We start from the raw sequence: 21151 nt of genomic DNA on the forward strand, positions 1-21151 counted from the left end.
TCACCGCTCTCATGCTGAACAAGTTCGTCCTCATGTCCAGCCTGAACCTACCCATCTCCAGCTTCGCTCCATTCCCCCTAGTCCTGTCACTCCCTGATATCCTGAAAAGTCCCTCCCCAGCTTTTTTGTAGCCCCCCTTCAGATACTGGAAGGCCACAATAAGGTCACGTCGGAGCCTTCTCTTCTCCAGACTGAATAGCTCCAACCTTTTCAGTCTGTCCTCATAGGAGAGGTGCTCCAGCCCTCTGCTCATCCTCGTGGCCTGTCTCTGGACACACTCCAGCATGTCCACATCACTTGCAATATGGGCTCCAGAACTTCTCCTGATGCAGCTCAGAATCTGACTGCCCTCCGGGCTGCAAGTGCACACTACTGGCTCATGTTGAGCTTCTTGTCCGCCAGCACCCTCAAGTCCCTCTCCTCAGGGCTGCTCTCCAGCCAGTCACTGCCCAGCCTGTATTTGTGCCTCAACCCAGATGCAGGACCGTGCACTTGGTCTTGTTGAACCTCATGAGGTTGGCTTAAGATATATCACAGGCACCTCACCTGCATCTATACTGCACATACCTAATGAGAAAAAGATAAGGAGAAGAAAGAAGACAAAGGGCTCACAGGCCAGGGCATGCTGAGATCAGGAGCAGGAAGCCTGCAAGTTCACATGGAGACTTTGGGGAGAATGCTGCCTTTTCCTTCTGTGAATGGGCTCAAAGATGATAAAGGGGGCATGAAATACTGATAATGATAAAGAGCAATAATCCTGCCAGCAGTAACAATTAATGTTTCTACTGTGCCCTTCATTCATTGATCTCTAGTCACTTTGCATACATTGATTAAAGCTATATAGAATCTCTGAAATAAATCAGTATAGGTTCTATTCACACATATATACTGGCATATATATATGTATATAAAAAATTCTTACTAAGAAGCATTAAATGATGCTTGGGTTAAATTCTGTCCAAAAAAAACCCTCAAACAACAAAGACCAACCAACGAACCAAACCTAAAAACACAGAGACAAAAATGCTCACAAATAAAAACCAAAGAACAACAAACAAAACAAACAAGCAAACAAATGAAACCATTTTAATGTCTCCCATATTGCTTTGATGGTATGCAAATACTATTGGTGAATGAGGAATGAGTAGACTCAGGTTTTTTTCTATGCTGATTCATAAAGTGCCTAGATACAAAGCTTGTACAAAACCAGTCTTAGAAGCCAAATGCTTGACTGGAACAGTTTGTGTTTATAAATCATAAGAATATTATTCATAATGCTGAGAATCATTCCAAGCATTTCGATCACAGCAATTGCAATCTTTCTTAATTGCTTACTGTGCACTAATCATGGCTATCAAAATAGGTAGGGATCCAAACAGTTTCTTACTCTCTTCCCTGCATGAGCAAATATGGAGAGACATAATATTGATTGAGGACAATTCCTGTTCCAAAAATTCAATGATTGCATTACTAGTATATTTTTTATATGTTTTGTTTTGTTTTGTTTTAGGTTATTCAATACTTCAAGCTATTATGGAAAAAGCAGGACAAAATAGCTGGCAAGTCAGTGCCATCTGTGTGGAGAATTTTAACGATGCCAGCTACAGGCGGCTTTTAGAAGACCTGGACCGAAGGCAAGAAAAGAAATTTGTAATAGACTGTGAAATAGAGAGACTTCAGAATCTCTTAGAACAGGTAATACCTGCTTTTTAATGCCATTGCAAGCACATTATTGAAAGTCCAGGTGAGACACCATTGTGCATTGTGTTTTGTTTATTTTCTCAATGGAAATGAGATTGCTTGCTCTTTTTATTTTCTTCATGGGTATGTCTTTCTATGTCCACTTGACAGGTCCATTTTCTTTTCCTTTGTAATACTTAATACCCAGTTCATCAGTGCAGTGAGTCCCCATTCTTTCCCACTCAGCAAATCAGTCAGGGTAGCTGCACGCTTGGCCCTGAATCCCAGTAGCAAAATGCTGGGTCTTGGGGCTGGAGGAACAATGTGATGTTGCTGAATTGCCAAGATGCCCTTGGTCCATACCTTTATGGGGGTAAAGCTCAGTTTTGTTTGAGGTTATTTGCATCCAGTATTACATTTTATTCACCAAAGAGCATAGACCATGTATTTCCAGCCATAAAGTCCTTCACAATTATTGTTACACGCATTTAAACTGCTAGTTTTACTACCTTAGCAGACTGCTTATGAACATGAAGAACAGTAGAATGAAGGTGCTATTGAACTGAGAAGGAAGGTCATGTTCTTCCATCAGTTATTCATGGAAAGCTGCCGTCAGATAGAGATAATACTTGGCCAGATGGACTGGCTTACACTGGCTACTACCTGTACCAGTGTTTAAAGTGAATATAAAATCTCGCTAGTCTGATGTGACAAATCCTCTGTATAGTGCTTGTGTATAAGCTCTTGCTTAGATAATGGGAAAAATAAAATAATGCTTTGAAAAGAGCATTTTATCAAATGACAGGAAAAGAACTTACAGCTTCTTGCATGATTCCACATATTATGCTGATGTGGTGCAAGTACACGGTTCAGTACCTGCTGCTGCAGGAACTGCAAGGAATGAATGCCATCTGCTGGTGGCAGATCCCCCACTGCCATGCTGCTTCTCTGCTAGTACATTGGAGAATTAAGATTTTGTTGTAAAAACGTTCATGATGCATCTGCTGCTCAAGTCACAGAAATATGAAATCTCATTTGTGATGCAGAAATGGATAGAATACTACTCACAGATAAATATATATATCACAGTTTTGCTTTCACTTGCAGAAGAGGGAAACTGAGAATTAAAATATGACTGATATAACAAGGGCTTTTTCTATGACTGTTGCCAAGAGAAGAATAGACTGTGCTGTATTGCTATAGATAAGCATTTGGCTTTTTTTCCTGTTGCTGTTTGTTTTGCTTGGGTTTTTTTTTTTTCTGTTGTTGTCGTTCTGAATTCCTTTATATTTTAATACATGCTTTCTACAACTTACAATGAAATCCTCCCCCAATTTAGCCTATGTTGTCTTGAAACAGAACATTCAGTTTGAGGGTCTTTTAAAATACATTCACAAAAATAGTGCCTCTCTCAGCTGTGTGTACATGTGTGTATGTAGCAGATTTTTTATGTAGCATGGAAATGTGACTTAGAAAAAATATGCTACAGTATTATAAGTCTTGAAGTACTCCCACCATCCTGTGTAGGTGCATTGACTGAGTGTCCACTCAGTTTTAAAGTGAGATTAAGAATCCAGTACATATTTGGATCTCACATGTATATTTGGTTTGCTGCTCATTTTCCTTCCAGATTGGCACCAGGATAGTCAGTTCCTTTTTAGGACCATAGCTTGTGATTTTTGTTCAGATCATGTAGAACTAAATTGGATATTGATTTCAATCTGATCAGGTTTTGAGCTCTTCTGACCTCATGCAGGTCTGAATTTTGCATGCCTAAAATAGGTACTTAATGCAAGCATGATAAGTCAGAAAAATGAAGTGCCTTGATTCAACAGACTGGATTAGACATGATGAATTTGGCTGGCACATCTACAGGGCAGTCCTGAAAGTTAATTGAGTCCTCTTTCCGTTAACTGCACAGAGAGAGCAGAGGGTAGAAGTAAACACCTTACTTGCAACATTACTGTACCTTAGTCAGTCATACAAGTAGTTTTAGGAAGTGATTCATCTGGCTACCATCCAATTTTGAATGGGATGAATGTTACCAAGGAAATAAGCATTTTTCTGTTTGTGCTGGTGTTTGTTCACACCAAAGTGTAAAGCCTTTGCCCTTTAATCTGTGGTAATGAAGTGAGAGGAGTTGGTTTTTTTTAGGCATGTAGTTTTTTTCTTAGTAGTAACTGAGGGGACACCTCATCACTCTCTACAACTACCAAAGGGAGGTTGATGCAGAGGAGGCCAGCCTCTCCTCCTTGGTGGGAAGCAACAGGACTACAGGAAATGGTTTCAAACTGCACCAGTGGAAGTTCAGTCTGGATAGTAAGGAATATTTCTTCACAGAGAGGGTTATCAGACATTGGAATTTTCTGCCCAGAGCAGTGATGAAGTCATCATCCCTGGAGGTGTTATAGCAGTGTGTGGACTTGTTGCTTAAGGACATGGTTTCATGTTGACCCTTTAGTGCTGGGTCGAGGGTTGGACTGGGTGATCTTCGAGATCTCTTTCAACTGGCTGTAATGTGTGATTCTGTGACTGCTCATACAGATGTGTGTGGGTATATATATATTTATATGCTTACACTTGCCCTAATTAAATTGAAATTCTTGTATTTCAGAAAATATTTTGGTAATTTTTTCCAGATCATGTGAATTCTCTTTTTTCCCAACATTCCTGGTGATCCTTTCTATCCTTTCAGAGGAAGGCCACTGTACAAACAGGAATGGCATTATAGCCAAGTAGACAAAGTATACAGAAGAGATGCAGCCTTGCACTCAGTTGCAAAGGTCCCCATCTTCCTAGACAGGCTGATCTGCAAGTAGGCCTGAGGTGCTAGGTTGGAGCTCCAAAACAAGCCATTGTAGATCAAATGCTGCTTAAGGGTGGGCAGTCAGAAATAATCTTCAACACAAAAGTATTTAGTCTGCCAAAAATGGGATTGAAGCGAAAGGAGCCTAGCTCAGTGTAGAAAATGCAAAATAACAGCTATTTTAAAATATCAGCTGTTGGCTTTTTCCCACTGCATGAAGGTGGTGATAACCTGTGGTAGACAGGTAAAGTAGCTTCACAAATGGACTAAAAGTTGGCATGTTCTCCCCTGCATACACAGAGGAATTGATTAAGCTTCAGTAACTCTAATTAACTCAACTTCTTTCCTGCCTAGTTCTCGTGTAATTGAGAGCCTAAGTTGTGACTATACTGTAATACTTTGCAATGTACAAGTAAATGTTCTGCAGAACATTTAGGAAAAGTAATTAAATCTCAGTAATGAGACTGTAACTCAAAGTGCTTTGCCCTTAAATCTATGCTAATGAAGGGAGAGAAGCTGGCTTGTGGGCTTGTGAGTTTCTTCTCAAATGACTGCCCATATATATACATGTTCACACTTCTTCTGACTGTGGACCTCAAACAGTGAAGACTGGAGACCCTTTTTGATGTTTGTGTTCAAAAAGTGAGCTTACCTGATGGTCTACTGCCCATACTTAGTGCCCACTGGTATCTTCTGCTCACCAAACTCTCTCAGTCATTCAGCTGAGAAAATTGGCACCTTGCTGTTTCCTCACTTCTTGTGCAACTTTAATCTTGCAATATTCAATTTCTTTTTGTTTTGTGTATTTTCCTTAGTTCATCAGTTTTTCTCATTTATTTTTTTCCTCTCCATGTACCTTGGTGTGTGTAGAAGCAACTTCCACACTCCATACCTGAAGCTTGTCACCAGGGGAAATTTCTCCCCTAGAACCTTACAGTATATCTGAAATCCAGAACCACTCTATGTGCAACCCAGGATGTGCATTTTTCATTGTAAGGTCTTTCTTTCAGATTTTTATGTTGCTGTGGTGAGGTTGATGTTTGGGGCGAGTGCAAATCCTCTATGCTTTTTAACTGCAAACCACAGAGAGTTAGTTTTGTTTTCAAATTTCCATTCTAGAAAGTGAGAGTAGGGTCAGAATTAAATTCAGAATGCATATTCAGCCTGCACATTAGTGTTTACATCCAGTCTGCTTAGATTGCCCCTGTCTTAGCCTCAGAAAAGGTTTCATATCCTGCCTCTCAGGGTTATGCCAAAACATACTAGGCTGTGATGATTTTCTTAATAAAGCTAAACATCTCTGGTCATGCTCACTCACACAAGCCCATACAGCCACCAGTAGCAACTGGGTGTATTTGGGGATGATAGGTAACATTTTACTTGGTTTCTGTATTCATGCCAGTTAGCATGGCTCAGCTTGAAGCCCTGTTTAAAACACTGTGCTTCCACAAGGTCACGAAGTTGTTACTTGGATTCATCAGTTAAGACAAACAGCATTTTCAGTCTGAGTCAGTAGATCTCCACCTACTCTTGAGAATCTGCTGTAACTTAGGCATACCAAGAGACTTTTAGCTCTTTTTTCTACTTAAAACAGCCATAATGAGGAAAATACTGTGTTACCTCTGACTGAAACTTCTACTTTATACTCCTCTGGCAGACGCTACTCATCCTGAGACCCTAGACTCTGAAAGACAGACTATAAATATCAAGACCTTAACCATGTTTTCTTTCCTTACCCGCTTTAAGTGGTGAACATGATAGACCTTTGGGAAAGGCCAGGAGATAATGACCCTTTTTAATTTACCAGTGTAGAATTCATGCATAGCTGGAATGATGTGACACTCAGTGGGATGCAACGCTTAACATGACCATTGCTGCTCACCCCCGGAACCAACTCCAAAATGGTGTTTTACTGTGCCAGAGCAGCAAAAGCAATAAAATGAAGATGGAAGGTATCCTTGCCCACAGCGGGGGCGGTCTGGGACTAGATGATCTTTAAGGTCCCTTCCAACATAAGCCATTCTAAGATTCTGTGATGTTTTATGAAGATCTATTTCATGTCAGCTTTCCGCACAATGTGCAGAAGATTTACTTCCAACTTGAAGAAAGTACATCTACTCTTAACAGTTATGTAAAACTCTTTATGTTTAACAGAATGTTTTCTAGAACCTCCTAAGTTCTCACTGAATGTGATGAAGTGTCTCCGGCTCTTTGTTTCGTCTGTTCATACACAGGCGCAATAAAAATATGCCATGTTTTTAATCTCAAAAATGAATTATCATAGTTCTTTATTTGTGTTAGATAAAGCCCCATTTTCCTACATGCATGAAATTAGGGATTGCTGTTACCGTTGCATTGCCAGCTTACCGGAACAAGAGAGAAAGAAAAGAACCTCTAACAAAACCGCAGAAAAATAAAATGACATCTCCACAGTTTGTTATAATAGATACAGCTTATGTAGCAGAATGCATTTCTGGTGATTCATATTCTTCTGTCAAGTACTGTTATGTCCTTGTTTATCAACATCCCTTTTTTTCACAACGCTTTCAGCAGGTGGTCTTTCAAGAGCACAGAAATATTCTGTTTGAATCAAAGGATGAAAGTTGGTGAGAGAGACAGAAAATTCCCTGAATGTCTACCTCTTCTTTCCAAATTGTGTTTCTAAAGTGCTCCCCTGAATTTAATACAAAGAATATTCTACTTAAAATTAAATGAATGCTTGAAACACATAACATTGTTATTTATTTTTTTGCCAACTAATTTGCTAATACTAGCAGCAGGTGGTAAGCATCTGAGCAGTCCAGGCCAAAGCAGTAGTTAATGCATATGGCATAGGAATAATCAGGCCTGTGTGTTGCTCTCACTTTTCAGTAAGAGTTTTCCTTCTGGTTTTACTCTTTCTTTTCATTTTATTTTTCTTCCTGTATGTTAAAGTGCTGTATTGATTTGCATTTCTGGCCCGTGCACCAAAAGTCAGATGTGAAGGGTTTAAAGGGCATCTCTACCAAAATTAGAAAATTGTTGGCTTAATCTCATAGAATTTTTATTTTATATTCAGAACTCATGTTTCAAAATAAACCTGGGTTTACTTATTACTGAGAAATCCCAAAGAAAGTTAGTGCCAGATAGCTGTTTAAGCCGAACTTACGAAATATCAAGTTAGGCTTCACAGTTTAATGAAATTATTCTCTTTTTATTCTTTTGTTCTCACATTATTTTATACTCATTAGTATTTATTCATTGCTTAATTTGTATCAATGCAATCTGAAGCAATCTGGAAGCTGCGTATAGCTTCCAGAAGCAGTGTTTAGAATTACTAAGACAGTAAGAAGTGAGCGCTGATACCTCCTTGGTTACTGTGGGCTTTTCTTTATCATTTATCCTACCACTCCTACCAGCATCATAAAAATCTTATTTTCAAAACTCTACTGCTTAAGCAAGAAATAGCACTTACTGTGGCTAATCAAGAAGTATGTGCAAATCAGCAGTGTCCATGTGGTGACTTGTAACCATCAGACAGGAGATGTAGTGTCTGAGTGTTTCTTGTCTGTTGTGGCAAAAACATATAGGCCTCAGCTCTCCACCCAGCAGTCAGTATTACAGAATCACACAGAATCACATAATCAACCACGTTGGAAGAGACCTCCAAGATCATCCGGTCCAACTTAGCACCCAGCCCTAGCCAGTCAACTAGACCATGGCACTAAGTGCCTCATCCAGGCTTTTCTTCATCACCTCCAGGGACAGTGACTCCACCACCTCCCTGGGCAGCCCATTCCAATGCCAATCACTCTCTCTGCCAACAACTTCCTCCTAACATCCAGCCTATACTTCCCCTGGCACAACTTGAGACTGTGTCCCCTTGTTCTGTTGCTGGTTGCCTGGCAGAAGAGACCAACCCCCACCTGGCTACAGCCTTCCTTCAGGTAGTTATAGACAGCAATGAGGTCAGCCCTGAGCCTCCTCTTCTCCAGGCTAAACACCCCCAGCTCCCTCAGCCTCTCCTCATAGGGTTTGTGTTCCAGGCCTTTCTCCAGCTTTGTTGCCTGAACTGTGCTGAATTAATGTCTTACATGTCCAAGGTGTCTTCAACGATGTGTTAGAGACATTGTCTTCCTTTCAAATATAGTTGAAAATACTAAATGGCTGTGAAAGTATTTTACTGGAAAATTAACAAACAGACCCACAGACAGGTCAGTAGCACAAATACAGTTTGCATAGGAAAGAGAACTGGAGAGCTGGGAAAAAGGGAACCTCCTGAGATTCACCAAGACTATGTGTAGAGTCCTGTACCTGGGGAGGGAGAACACCATGCACCAACACAGATTAAGGGTTGACCTGCTGGAAGTCAGCTCCACAGAGAAGGAGTCCTGGTGGACACTAAATTCTCTGTGGCACAGTTGTGTGCCCTTGTGTCCAAGAAGGCCAAGGTTGTCCTGGGGTGCATTAAGAATGTCGCCAGCAGGTCAAGGGACGTTCTTCTCCTCCTCTATGCTGCCCTAGTGAGACCACATCTAGAATATTGTGTCCTGTTCGGGGCTCCCCAGTTCAAGAGGGATAGGCATATACCAGAGGGTGTCCAAGAGGTCTGCAAAGATCATCAAGGGGCTGTAACATCTGTCTTATGAGGAAAGGCTGAGGCCCCTGGGGCTGTTCAGTCTGGTATCATGAGTACAAGCCTAGATGTCTTTTAGAACCACAGAGTCCTTTAAGGTCCTCCAGAAGAGAGATGGTAGCTCCAGGGCTTGGATGCCAGAAAAATGTAATATTTGTTATTTCATCCCATAATGCCTGCATCCACCCTGTATACAAACTACCTGAGAATCAATTCTGCCCCTTTTCCTCGCTTCGCTGCCTCCTCGCTGGGGTGGGGGGAGTTGAGGCTTTTGGCCTTGTGTGGCCTAGAGCTGGCAAGCTGAAGTTTTAGCTTCGTCGTTCAGGCCTGAGGGAGGAGTGAGGAAGGCAGGGAGGTATAGGAGGGGTGTGTGAGGCCTGGGTTTTTGGCCAAAGCTTTGAGGGGAGGTAGAGGAAAGCTTTGGCTTAATCAGGTTCCTCGGTAGGCCCAGACTGGAGAACTGGGCCAGGGCTGACTATGGATTTGTGCATTTTGTATGTTTCTCTATTGGTTTACGTAGCTGTGAATACTACTTCCATTTAAACTGCTGATTCTTTCCAATCCTGCATGGAGCATTTCCTTTACTCATCTTGGGAGGCATTTGTCTTCGCTCCCTAAACCCAAGACATCTGGAAAGGGGAAGACTGAAAAGGGTTCTCATTAATGTTTATAAATATCTAAAGGGTGGATGTCAAGAAGGTTCTAGTCTCTTTTCAGTAGTGTCCTGTGGTAGGACAAGGAGCAATGAATACAAACTAGAACACAGGAAACTCCACATCAACATGAGCAAAGACTCCTTTGCTGTGAGGGTGATGGAGCTCTGGAACAGGCTGCTGATAGAAGTTGTGGAGTCTCCTCTTCTGTGGGTCTTTTAAGACCCAACTGGTTGCATTCCTGTGTGGCCTGCCCTAGGTGATCCTGCTTTGGCACAGGGGTTTTCACTTGATGGTCCTCAAAAGTCCCTTTCAATCCCTACCATACTATGATTCTGTTTGTAGCAAAAGAGATACTTAGAGAGAAATGTCATAACACCATTTTACTTTTACTTGCATTTAGTTAGCTGAAGTCATTTACCTTGAGTAAATACATGCCATAGATTTATTTCCTTATTTCTATGTTTACAAACTTGAAAGCAACAGTGAAGTGTCATAACGTGACAAAATTGTGGCCCTCATGAAACCCCACCTGGAGTACTGCATCCAGATCTGGAGCCCCTATTACAAGAGGGATGTTGGAGATGTTGGAGTGTGTCTAGAGAAGGGTCAGGAGGATGATCAGAGGGATGGAGCACCTCTGCTATGAGGACAGACTGAAAAGGTTGGGGAGAATGGAGCAAAGCTGGAGGTGGGTAGGTTCAGAGTGTCCATGAGGAACAAGATGTTAAGCATGAGAGTGGTGAGAGCCTGGAATGGGTTGCCCAGGGAGGTGGTTGAGGCCCCATTGCTGGAAGTGTTTAAGGCCAGGTTGGATGAGGCTGTGGCCAGCCTGGTTTAGGGTAGAGTGTCCCTGCCCATGGCAGGGAAGTTGGAACTAGTTGATCCTCGTGGTCCCTTCCAACTCTGACTGAGATTCAATGAATTCTGAAGATTTCAGTGAAAATGTTTGTTATTTTTACAGCCATCATACTTGTTCTTTTTACTTCTTCACACACTAGTAACACTTATTACCAGAGAAGCAGACTGTCATTTACTCAGCTAGCTGATGTTGCAGCTATTACTTATAAGCTTGTTCAGTGCTCAGAAATTAGTTCCAATATACAATGAAGTCAACACTCCACAGAGATTTCACAATTAAGTTGAAAAATGTGGTATACAAACCTTTAGATCATGATGAATGGTTTTGCTAATTGTAAATACCTTACTCCTTTTATTTTGGCCTTTTTTTTTTTTCTTGTTGATGCTAATCTATATCAAAAGGATGTTTAAAATTATGTAAGAAAGCTCAAAAAGCATGAAATGGAGAAGTTGGAAGTTAACAACTGTGGGATCCACATGTCTTTTTCTGTCAGAATTCTTGTTGTCAGCACATATTAAATGCTGCACAGAAAATAAGGTACCAGAAAGAAAAACTGGCATCTTTGAAATATGCAGTTTATTTTTAGGAAGATTTGGAACCTGATTTTGCAAATGATAGTGTAAAGTACTAGCTTGAGCAGCTCTGCTCTACAAACAGAATAGCAGAGTAATTGTTGTTGGAAGTGACCTCCAAAGGTCACCTGGACATTCTCACTGATTTAGAGTCTTAGATCAGGTTACTCATGCAGTCAAGTTTTGAACATTTCCAAGAATGGAGATCCCACAACCCCTTTAAACCCCTTTGTGCCTTGTTTTAGTACTTCAACACATGTTACCAAAAAAAACAAAACCCAAAAACAAAACCAAGCAAACACCAAAAAAGTAGCCTTATCTAATTCGACTTTTTTAATTATTATCACAGTCTGTGTCCTTTTGCCTTTTGTCCTATTGCTATGCACCTCTCAGAAGAGTCAATTAACCTCTTGCCTACATCATCTCATTGGGTATTTATACTTATTACTAAAATCTGCCTTGGTTTTTTTTTTTTCTTCTCCAGCCTGAATAGTCCCAGCTCTCTCAGCTTCTTCTCACCTCTCAGTCACCTTTGTGGCCCTTCACTGGCTGTGCTCTCTTGTACTGGGCAGCCCACCATGAGGCACAGCACTCCAGATGTGCCTCACAAGAGCTGAGCAGAGAGGAAAGATCATCTCTTTGACCTGCTGGTAATACATCCCAAGAGGATGTTGGTTTCCTTTGCCATGAGCATGCATGAGTGGTTCATGGTAAACTTGTCTATCAGAACCCCAGGAGCTTTCTTGCAAAGCTTGTTTCTCTCCAGTGTGCACCCAGACTATCTTGGTGTTTTCGTTGAGTGAGGTTGAGTCAGACCACAAAATAAGGCCTAGATCTATACAGGTAGCTCATTTGTTTCTCATTAATCTGTTGGCATATCTATAGGCAGCTCTTGTTAATTGTATCATCTTGTACAGATTCTTGCAAACCCATAACGTGCTTCCATCAGAAACAGCTAGAAGGAATGCCAGGCTGAGCAGATCACCTCTGTGCTACTTTAAGTGACCACATCTGAGATATCTTTCACTAAACCAGGCAACATGCTTCTCCTGTATTTAGTTCCTCATTCTGTGCTATGTTTTCCTGATTTTACATAGTATACAATTTTTAGCAATTGAGGTTTAACTCTGTCTCCATAATGACCTTCTTGCACAGCTCAGCAAAGCAAAGTGAAAAATGCAAGTCAACTGCAATTTCATTTGTCTACAGCTTTACTTCTTTCTGGAAGACCCTACTGCTACTCCTAATTTGTGTTTCCTCAGGCTTTTTCACATGCAGTAATATTTGCAGTATTTTTTTATGTTTGTATACACAGATACATAAACACATGGGCATACACAGAGCTCTATTCAGTAATAAAAAGTTTCTTTTTTCCTCAAGAATAGCAATGGATTTCTCTTTTTTTTTTTCAACTGTAGCAGTTCCATTCTTTCTCACCCATCTCTGAACTACACAAAATTCTAGCTTCAGCACTTGTGTGTTAGACATCACAGGATGTTAGGGGTTGGAAGGGACCCGAGGAGATCATCGAGTCCAACCACATGCCAGAGCAGGACAATGCTATCTAACACAGATCACAGAGGAACACATCCAGACAGGCCTTGAAAGTCTGCAGAGAAGGAGACACCACAATCACTCTGGGAAGCCTTGAAAAATCATGAAGTCCAATCCCTCTGCCAGAACAGGACCACCTATAGCAGATGACACTGGAACACTGTATCTGCCCCCTTTCCACCCCACCCTTTTTTCCCCCGTTTCCCACCCCTAAACACACAGCACCTGGGCTCTCTTGGAGTCTCCTCCCACCCCAGGTGTGACCACTTAGACCTCTCTGCACACTGCCCTTTATAAACAGCCCCAGGAAAGGCAAGCCCCAAGCTTGCCCATCTGGGCAGAGGGATCCTCCTCCCGTCATCACTGGTGAGTCCTCATGGTGCACACTGGGTGACTGGTGGTGGGGATCTAAAGGCCGGGGGGCCTGGTGGCCCCCCGGTTAGGTAGGGTAGGAGCTTGATGATTACTCTAACATAAGATCACGGAGTTGTCTGGGCTGGAAGGGACCTCAAGGATCATCTAGTTCCAAGTGCTCTGCACTGGGGGCAGAACTAGCTGATTCTTTTGCAATTTGAGCTGATCAAGCACAGGGTGTGGTGCTCATCTCCCCTCCACACAGCCTCCTTCCCACCAGCACACTGCTGGCACCATCACAGGATCACAGGATGTTAGGGGTTGGAAGGGACCCAAGGAGATCATCCAGTCCAACCACCCTGCCAGAGCAGGACAACGCTAACACAGACCACAGAGGAACACATCCAGACAGGCCTTGAAAGTCTCCAGAGAAGGAGACTCCACAACCTCTCTGGGGAGCCTGTTCCAGTGCTCTGTGACCCTTACAGTAAAGATTGCCCTTGTGTTGAGGCAGAACCTCTTTTGTTGCAACTTACACCCATTGCTCCTTGTCCTATCATAGCGAGCAAGTGAGCAGAGCCTGTCCCCCTGCGCCTGCTGAGCCTTCAGATACTTATAAACATTTATCAAATCCCCTCTCAGTCTTCTTTTCTCCAGACTAAAAAGCCCCAGGTCCCTCAGCCTCTCCACATAAGCCATGCCCTACAGTCCCCTCATAGCCCTCTGCTGGACCCTCTGCAGCAGATCCTTGTCCCTCTTGAGCTGGGGAGCCTAAAATTGGACACAATATTCAAGATGAGGTCTCACCAGGGCAGAGTAGAGGGAGAGGAGAACCTCTCTTGATCTGCTGGACACACTCTTCCTAATACACCCCAGGATCTCGTTGGCCTTCATGTCCACAAGGGCACATTGCTGTGCCATGGTTAACTTGTTATCCACCAGGACCCTCAGGTCCCTCTCCACAGGATTGCTTTCCAGCAGATCACCTCCCAGCCTGTACTGGTGGAATTCATTATCATCTTCCAAGATGTCTGCCGTGAGTGGCATTTTCTTCAGAGTTTTGTATAGTGAATCACTTTTGCTATCAGAAATCATGAGCTTGGCTCCTGATCTAGCAGACAGACTGATTCCAGTCTTTTTTCCTGCTCCCTGCCCTCCTCTGACTGTAAGAACTAAACAGGATGCTTCCCAGTAGACAGGTACCACTTTTCTCAGCTCTGTCAGTGGTCTGTATCAGCAACATCAAGCTGTTCATCCAGGGCTTTATTTGCCTATAAACACAGAGGTGGAAACTGCTCTGCAGCATCTGGCATATATTTGTTGCTTCAATGTACACAGATGCATTGATACATAATAATATATGTTGTATTTTGTATTATTAAAGATTAAACATGGATGCAAGGGTGCCACATAGCAAGATATTAGTATTGTTAATCCTACATTTTGAAAAATTGCAAGCCAATAAGCTCTAATTAATAATAGTTAACAATACTTAGTAACAATCATCATAGGGAGGTAGCTGGATGCTGTTCATAGCTGTCTGACTCAGGTTTTCAATGTGTATTTGACATTGCTGATCCTGAGCTTCCCCAGCCTTAATGGGTCTTTAGATGTGCAGCTGAAAAGTACCATGTATGTGTTAACACAGAAGAGCAAATCTCTCTGCATGAAGAGGAGCAGGCCATTGCAGTAAGATTGATTATTAATTGCCATCAAAATGGAAGTAAATAAATGTGCAAGTTGAGAAAAGTAAGGAAGCTGATTTAATCTACTCATTCTGGGGCTGCTCATAGTATTTTGCCACAGAAGAGATAAATCTGAAAAAGTAATGTCTGAATTTCTCTAAATTGATCAAATTACAAATTTTGCTGGTGTTAAAAACTTTTTTTTTTGCCTCTCATCTTAATTTCTACTGTCTACTAACTGAAGCTAGCAACTGACATTGTTGCAAATAAAATTCAAATCACTGGTACCATTAATTCAAGAAATACTAAAAATAGTAGTAATAAGAAAAATTAAAACATGAATCTGTAATCAATTGCAACCTAATGCTTACAGGAAGGCAGACATAACCAGACACATGAATTAAGCAGGTATGAGCTCAGCGACTCATCCACAGTTTGCTTTGCTTTCCTGTTTGTCATGGGCACAACAGTGCATCAGCACAAAGGGTCATTAGCTCAACACTGAGTGTTTATTGAAACGTCACATTGCTTTTGCATGTAGTTTAGTTGTAAGGAGGATTTCATTGTCTCAACTCAGAAATTGCATGGACTTGCCTCGTCTCTCACTGTCTGCAGTTTTCCTCTGAATGTTTTTATTTCCATGAACAAAATACAGGCTCAGTTCTGCTCACACAGAACCGCAGGAGCAAATCATTAGCTAAAGAATTTGGTATGTGCACAGCACACAGTAACTGGGACCAGTAGCATCAGTATTGGACTTATGGTGCTTCAGGGATGTAGTAGCAACTCTTTATCTCTTCTGAGTCCCAGTGGGGTGGGAGATTCTTAAAGTGCCTTTTCCTCATCATTGCTTTCTCTCCATGCTTTTTTTCCCCATAGAGGTCTATAAAGTTGCTTCTAAGCAAAACTGTAATGTCACTGCAAACTTACAGCTCTTCCCCTTGAGGGAGCCAGCTGTAGGAACTGCCACCAGCATCTTCCTTACCCAGAGAAGCCAGGAAGAGCTCTTTGCATAGGCTCATTTTCTGTGAAGCAGCTGGGATTTTGCACACGATAATAGTCCCACACTGCACAGTCATAAAAAACCCATTTTGTCCCTGCACCACACAACTGATGAGGTTTGGACCTGAGAAATAGGTTATTTCAGTTAGTGAAAGAATAAATAGATGATGGAAGACAAAGGATGAATACAAATGGTTTGGAGGATTTGTAAAGTGATCTTTTTACATCCTTCCTCCTGTTCCTTGCTTCTTTTTCCCTACAAGTGTGCATATTCCATTTATCTCCAGGTGAGCCTTTCACAGTAGTAGGTTTTGAATTCAAACCAGTTCAGAAGCAGCAACCAGCCATGCTCAGAGCACTAGTTAATAGCCTTTAAACCACCTCTCCAAATTTTCTTCCCTGGCAGCTGCTTGCACCACACAGGGTTTTGGCCTGCCAGTTGGTGGTGGACACCAGGGCTGTGTGGGAAGCATCCTTAACCTCTGCTTGGCCGTGTGTGGAGCAGATGTGTGCACTGCTGTGCCACCTTAGTGCTTGCCTTCACAACAGAAAAAAGGAATGCAAACTTCTTTGTTTGTTGTCTTGTTTGACTTCGTCTCTAGTGGCTGTAGGCTGTTAACAGTCCACCTTTTTCCCTACAACAATGCCCTTTCATGAGCACTAGCTGTTAAAATTAAGCTTGTTTCACAATTGCTTTTTTATGGCTTTGTAAAAGATTTATCTTTGCTTCAGATATTGTATAAAATCCCATTTCAATTGTGGTTTGTGTCATCACCACTTCTGCCACAGTATTTCAGGTCAGGTCTCAATCTTCCATCTCTAACAGTTTGCCACATTTTTTATATTGTGTTGGACAGACTTCATTTTATTGCAGGTGTTCTTTTTCTTAAGGCAGTGGATTGTGACACAATAGCAAAGAGGAAAACCTTTGTTAGAGTCACACTGCTAATGCACAGCTACCACCCTTTGAAGAGATTTGACTGGAAATAAGTCCTTTTCACTCCAGCTGTACTGACCTCCATCTTCTGGAAATCATAATGAGGATCATTTTATGCTACATAAGTTAAACATTCTTTTAAAAGGAGTTACATACAATATCCATTTCATAGTAGTAGAGAACAGAGGTTGACTTGGGGCCTGATTCTCTGTTTGGATGTTAATGTAAGTCTAGAAGTGTTTTTGTTAAAGTCAGTGAACTTGCCACTCCCTGGAAAAAAAAGCACCCAAGAAGACACTACTTTTTAACAGCAGAATAGTTTCTTGATTTCCTAGGCCAGGCTATTATTCGGCTAAATGGAAAGAAGAATATTGTATGATAAAGTCAGGAAGTTCAGAGTCATGTCTAAAGCCTGCAATGCATTCAGATCACATTGGCTCTGCTTTCATCACACTTTAAAGTCAGTGGTCATTCTAGTTGCTTTTGATCATCACTGAAATAAGAACAAGGCATTTTCTTAAGTGCAGTAAGGTAGATCAGTGACTAGAAATGATCACAAAGTACCTTTTTAATTTCTTAAACATAAATGCATTTAGTAATGTGTATGTAGTCTAAGGCTGATTTTTTTTTTTTTCAGAGTTCACCTTCTACAGACACTTACGAGCACAATATTTGGGGGAAAAAGAAGTTAAAATAGGTTCTGAAACAACCTGAGTTGCCTACAAGCTTTAATATTTTGCTTTCTTTGATTCTGTCCTGTTGCATTTACCAGAATGATGTATTTGCTAATAATATGACTAATCAGTAATACGTGGAATGGCTCTTGTTATGCTTCCTCTTAATGGTAATTTGGAAAGCAAATTGTCTTTCCTTATTCTTCTTCAGAACTGTGTTGATTGTTTAATGATTTCATCAGTTTTACAAATAATAGTATAAAAGAGCTCTAATTCTAAGTGCTTGCTGCCTTGATCACTGCATTTAAACATGCAAATCAATATACAAAAGTCAGTGCAGTATCCTGCTTTCCCCTACTTTCATCCTTCCCCAAAGAAGTCAGAAATGAGTTTACCTTTCCCAACAATTTCACAGTATCATCAGGGTTGGAAGAGACCTCATAGATCATCAAGTCCAACCCTTTACCACAGAGCTCAAGGCTAGACCATGGCACCAAGTGCCACGTCCAATCCTGCCTTGAACAGCTCCAGGGACGGCGACTCCACCACCTCCCCCGGGCAGCCCATTCCAGTGTCCAATGACTCTCTCAGTGAAGAACTTTCTCCTCACCTCCAGCCTAAATCTCCCCTGGCGCAGCCTGAGGCTGTGTCCTCTCGTTCTGGTGCTGGCCACCTGAGAGAAGAGAGCAACCTCCTCCTAGCCACAACCACCCCTCAGGTAGTTGTAGACAGTAATAAGGTCACCCCCGAGCCTCCTCTTCTCCAGGCTAAACAATCCCAGCTCCCTCAGCCTCTCCTCGTAGGGCTGTGCTCAAGGCCTCTCACCAGCCTCATCGCCCTTCTCTGGACACGCTCAAGCATTTCGATGTCCCTCCTAAACTGGGGGGCCCAGAACTGAACACAGCACTCAAGGTGTGGTGTAACCAGTGCAGAGTACAAGGGCAGAATGACCTCCCTGCTCCTGCTGACCACACCATTCCTGATGCAGGCCAGGATGCCACTGGCTTTCTTGGCCACCTGGGCACACTGCTGGCTCATGTTCAGGTGGGTATCAATCAGCACCCCCAGATCCCTGTCTGTCTGGCTGCTCTCCAGCCACTCTGACCCCAGCTTGTATCTCTGCATGGGGTTGCTGTGGCCAAAGTGCAGCACCCTGTACTTGGAGCTATTGAACCCCATCCCATTGGACTCTGCCCATCTGTCCAGGCGGTCAAGGTCCTGCTGCAGAGCCCTTCTGCCCTCCAACCCAGCCACATCTGCCCCCAGCTTAGTGTCATTTGCAAACTTGCTGATGACTGACTCCATGCCCTCATCCAGGTCATCTATGAAGATGTTAAAGAGGATGGGGCCCAGCACAGATCCCTGGGGGACACCACTAGTGACAGCCACCAGCTGGATGTGGCACCATTCACCACCACTCTCTGGGTCCGGCCCTCCAGCCAGTTCCTAACCCAGCACAGAGTGTTGCTATCCAAGCCATGGGCTGACAGCTTAGCCAGCAGTTTGCTGTGGGGGACAGTGTCAAAGGCCTTGCTGAAGTCCAGATAGACCACATCCACAGGCCTCCCCACATCCACCAAGCAGGTCACCTGATCATAGAAGGAGATCAGGTTAGAAAGGCAGGATCTGCCCGTCCTAAACCCATATTCAAAAGAGTGAGACACTTACAGACTGTTGGTTTAATAAACAAGCACTTTTTTTTCTTAATCATAAGCAGTTGCTACTTTGCAAACGATGTGTGGTCAGTAACCATAAACATTTTCAAATTTAGCATCAGAATTGTGTCCAGTCTTGGTTGGAAATACAATCCATACAGCACCATTTCTCTGCATGATCAACATTTTTAGGGTGGAATTTTTTTCAGTTAACATTAGGGGTACAAAATGTAGGTATCTACATCAGAGCTAATAATCATCAGCTCTTCTTCCAGTCAGTGCACAAAAATCATGCGCTTTAAGGGCACCAGCTGTCTAATTTTATATGTGTGTTTTAGGATAAGATGAATCATTCTCTCACAGTGCTCGTTCTTTCCATTGGCTATAAAAGAAGTTTACACAACTAGATGGTACACAGATGTGTACCTTTATCCTTCAGTCTAAGAGAGAATACACTGGATTTGCTAGGAACAAGTATAGGAGCAATTCTGGTTAGTTCTTTGCAGTGACTGTGACCACTGTCTGACATACCTCAGTGGCTGCAGATTGACCTCATGCTTGTTTTATTTGACTGATATGTTAAGATGGTTGTCATAATACGTGTTACAAAGCTAAACCAGGCAACAGATCACAAAGGGTGTTAATTGCCAAAGCTATGCTAGCTTCCAGCAGCTCAAAGGGAGCTGTAGTTATTTGCTGCAGCAGAGGGTCTGGTACTACTGTCATGTCACGTATATCTTAAATCATGTCAGTCCACTTACATTTAAACTCTGATACTGTACATAATTCAAAATGTGAAGTTTTAATCTATATCAATTTCTCTATAATGGAGGAGTACAGATGTAGAAGCATTATTGATGTCAGAGGTCACATTTCTCTGAAGCTTTTTATTGAGTGGGAAAAAATGCCTTGACAACACCTTCCTCGTATGTGTTGAGTTGGTGATAGAGAAAAGTGTGATTTCTCCCTCTTGTTTTCTGCTGCCCTCCAGGAAAATGGCAGTATTGGTATTTCTTCACTGATATTAATGGAAGTTTGATTGGGTCCAAAATAAGTATTTAAAATCAAAAAGTATGTCATCAGGTAGGGATTCTAATTAACGTATGATCTTCTGTATTTGTATCCCATAGATAATTGCTCTGTTTGGTAACATATACTATAGTAACATTTCCTGTCATGCAGAAGACACTCAGGTTAACAAACAGTTCATAGCTCACTTTTGGTTTAATTTTTTCCCATGATTAAGCACCTGGAAAGTTATAGCTACTGGAGAAAGACTCTCAGCATCATACTACTGATGCTGTATATTTCAGGATTTATATCTTTCTAAAGAAAGCAATGTAACACTGGGATTTTTTTTTTTCTTTTTCTCATTTCTCTCCCACAGATTGTGAGCGTAGGAAAGCATGTTAAAGGATACCATTATATTGTTGCCAACCTGGTAAGATACTTTTCTAGAATTATACCCCTACTTGGTAAGTGGAAAGCTCAGTTTTACAATGAAGTTACAGCACTTAACATTTGTTATTTGTCACTAATATGGGACACTGCATAACACATTCTTTATGGTGCATAAAAGAACTTGCCTTTGCTGTTACAGCCATCTACACAAGAAGGACTCTGTGTTACCTTCTTAAATTTTCTCAAAGTCAGTGTAGCATAGTATACTGCTAAGTGTGTTTTGTGACTGAATTAGAACTAATAGAACTACACTATGATTTTTGACTCATCTTTCTAGTGTCACTAACATAATAGTTCTTGAGGTAACTATTCCACATTTTCCAAGGAACATTCCTTTGGCTGTAAGAACAGCTATTTCAGTCAAATTACTAGTTCAGTGTTTCCACTCTAAATCTAAACTTCACATTCATACAGATAATGTTCAGAAGAGGGCAAAGAAAGAGTAAAAGCAACATTTTATTATTAAAATATTATTTTTAAAGCTGAAATGCCTGCCTAGCCAAGCACAGTGCATGCAGGACAGAGTTTAATGTATGATTTAAATTGTTTTCCTTTTATTCCTCCCTCAAGGAATTTTAGTTGACACAAAATAGTCTATTGTGCTTTGCTGTGCTTGTATCTAAACTTAGGATCACTTCAGA

General features: G+C 41.8%; 1 protein-coding gene across 10 annotated transcripts in view; it reads left to right on the forward strand.

Annotated features, from left to right (window-relative positions):
* Window positions 1-21151, forward strand: part of GRIA4 (glutamate ionotropic receptor AMPA type subunit 4) — a 249420-nt gene that overhangs the window by 152443 nt on the left and 75826 nt on the right. For all 10 annotated transcript variants that reach the window (XM_064170856.1, XM_064170828.1, XM_064170847.1 and 7 more), the window contains exons 4-5: window positions 1511-1695; window positions 20437-20490. In XM_064170856.1, coding sequence (XP_064026926.1) covers window positions 1511-1695; window positions 20437-20490 — 239 coding nt within the window. The remainder of the gene's footprint in view (window positions 1-1510; window positions 1696-20436; window positions 20491-21151) is intronic.

The sequence above is a fragment of the Pogoniulus pusillus genome, chromosome 3 (genome assembly GCF_015220805.1).
Source record: "Pogoniulus pusillus isolate bPogPus1 chromosome 3, bPogPus1.pri, whole genome shotgun sequence".
NCBI classification, from domain to species: Eukaryota; Metazoa; Chordata; class Aves; order Piciformes; family Lybiidae; genus Pogoniulus; species Pogoniulus pusillus.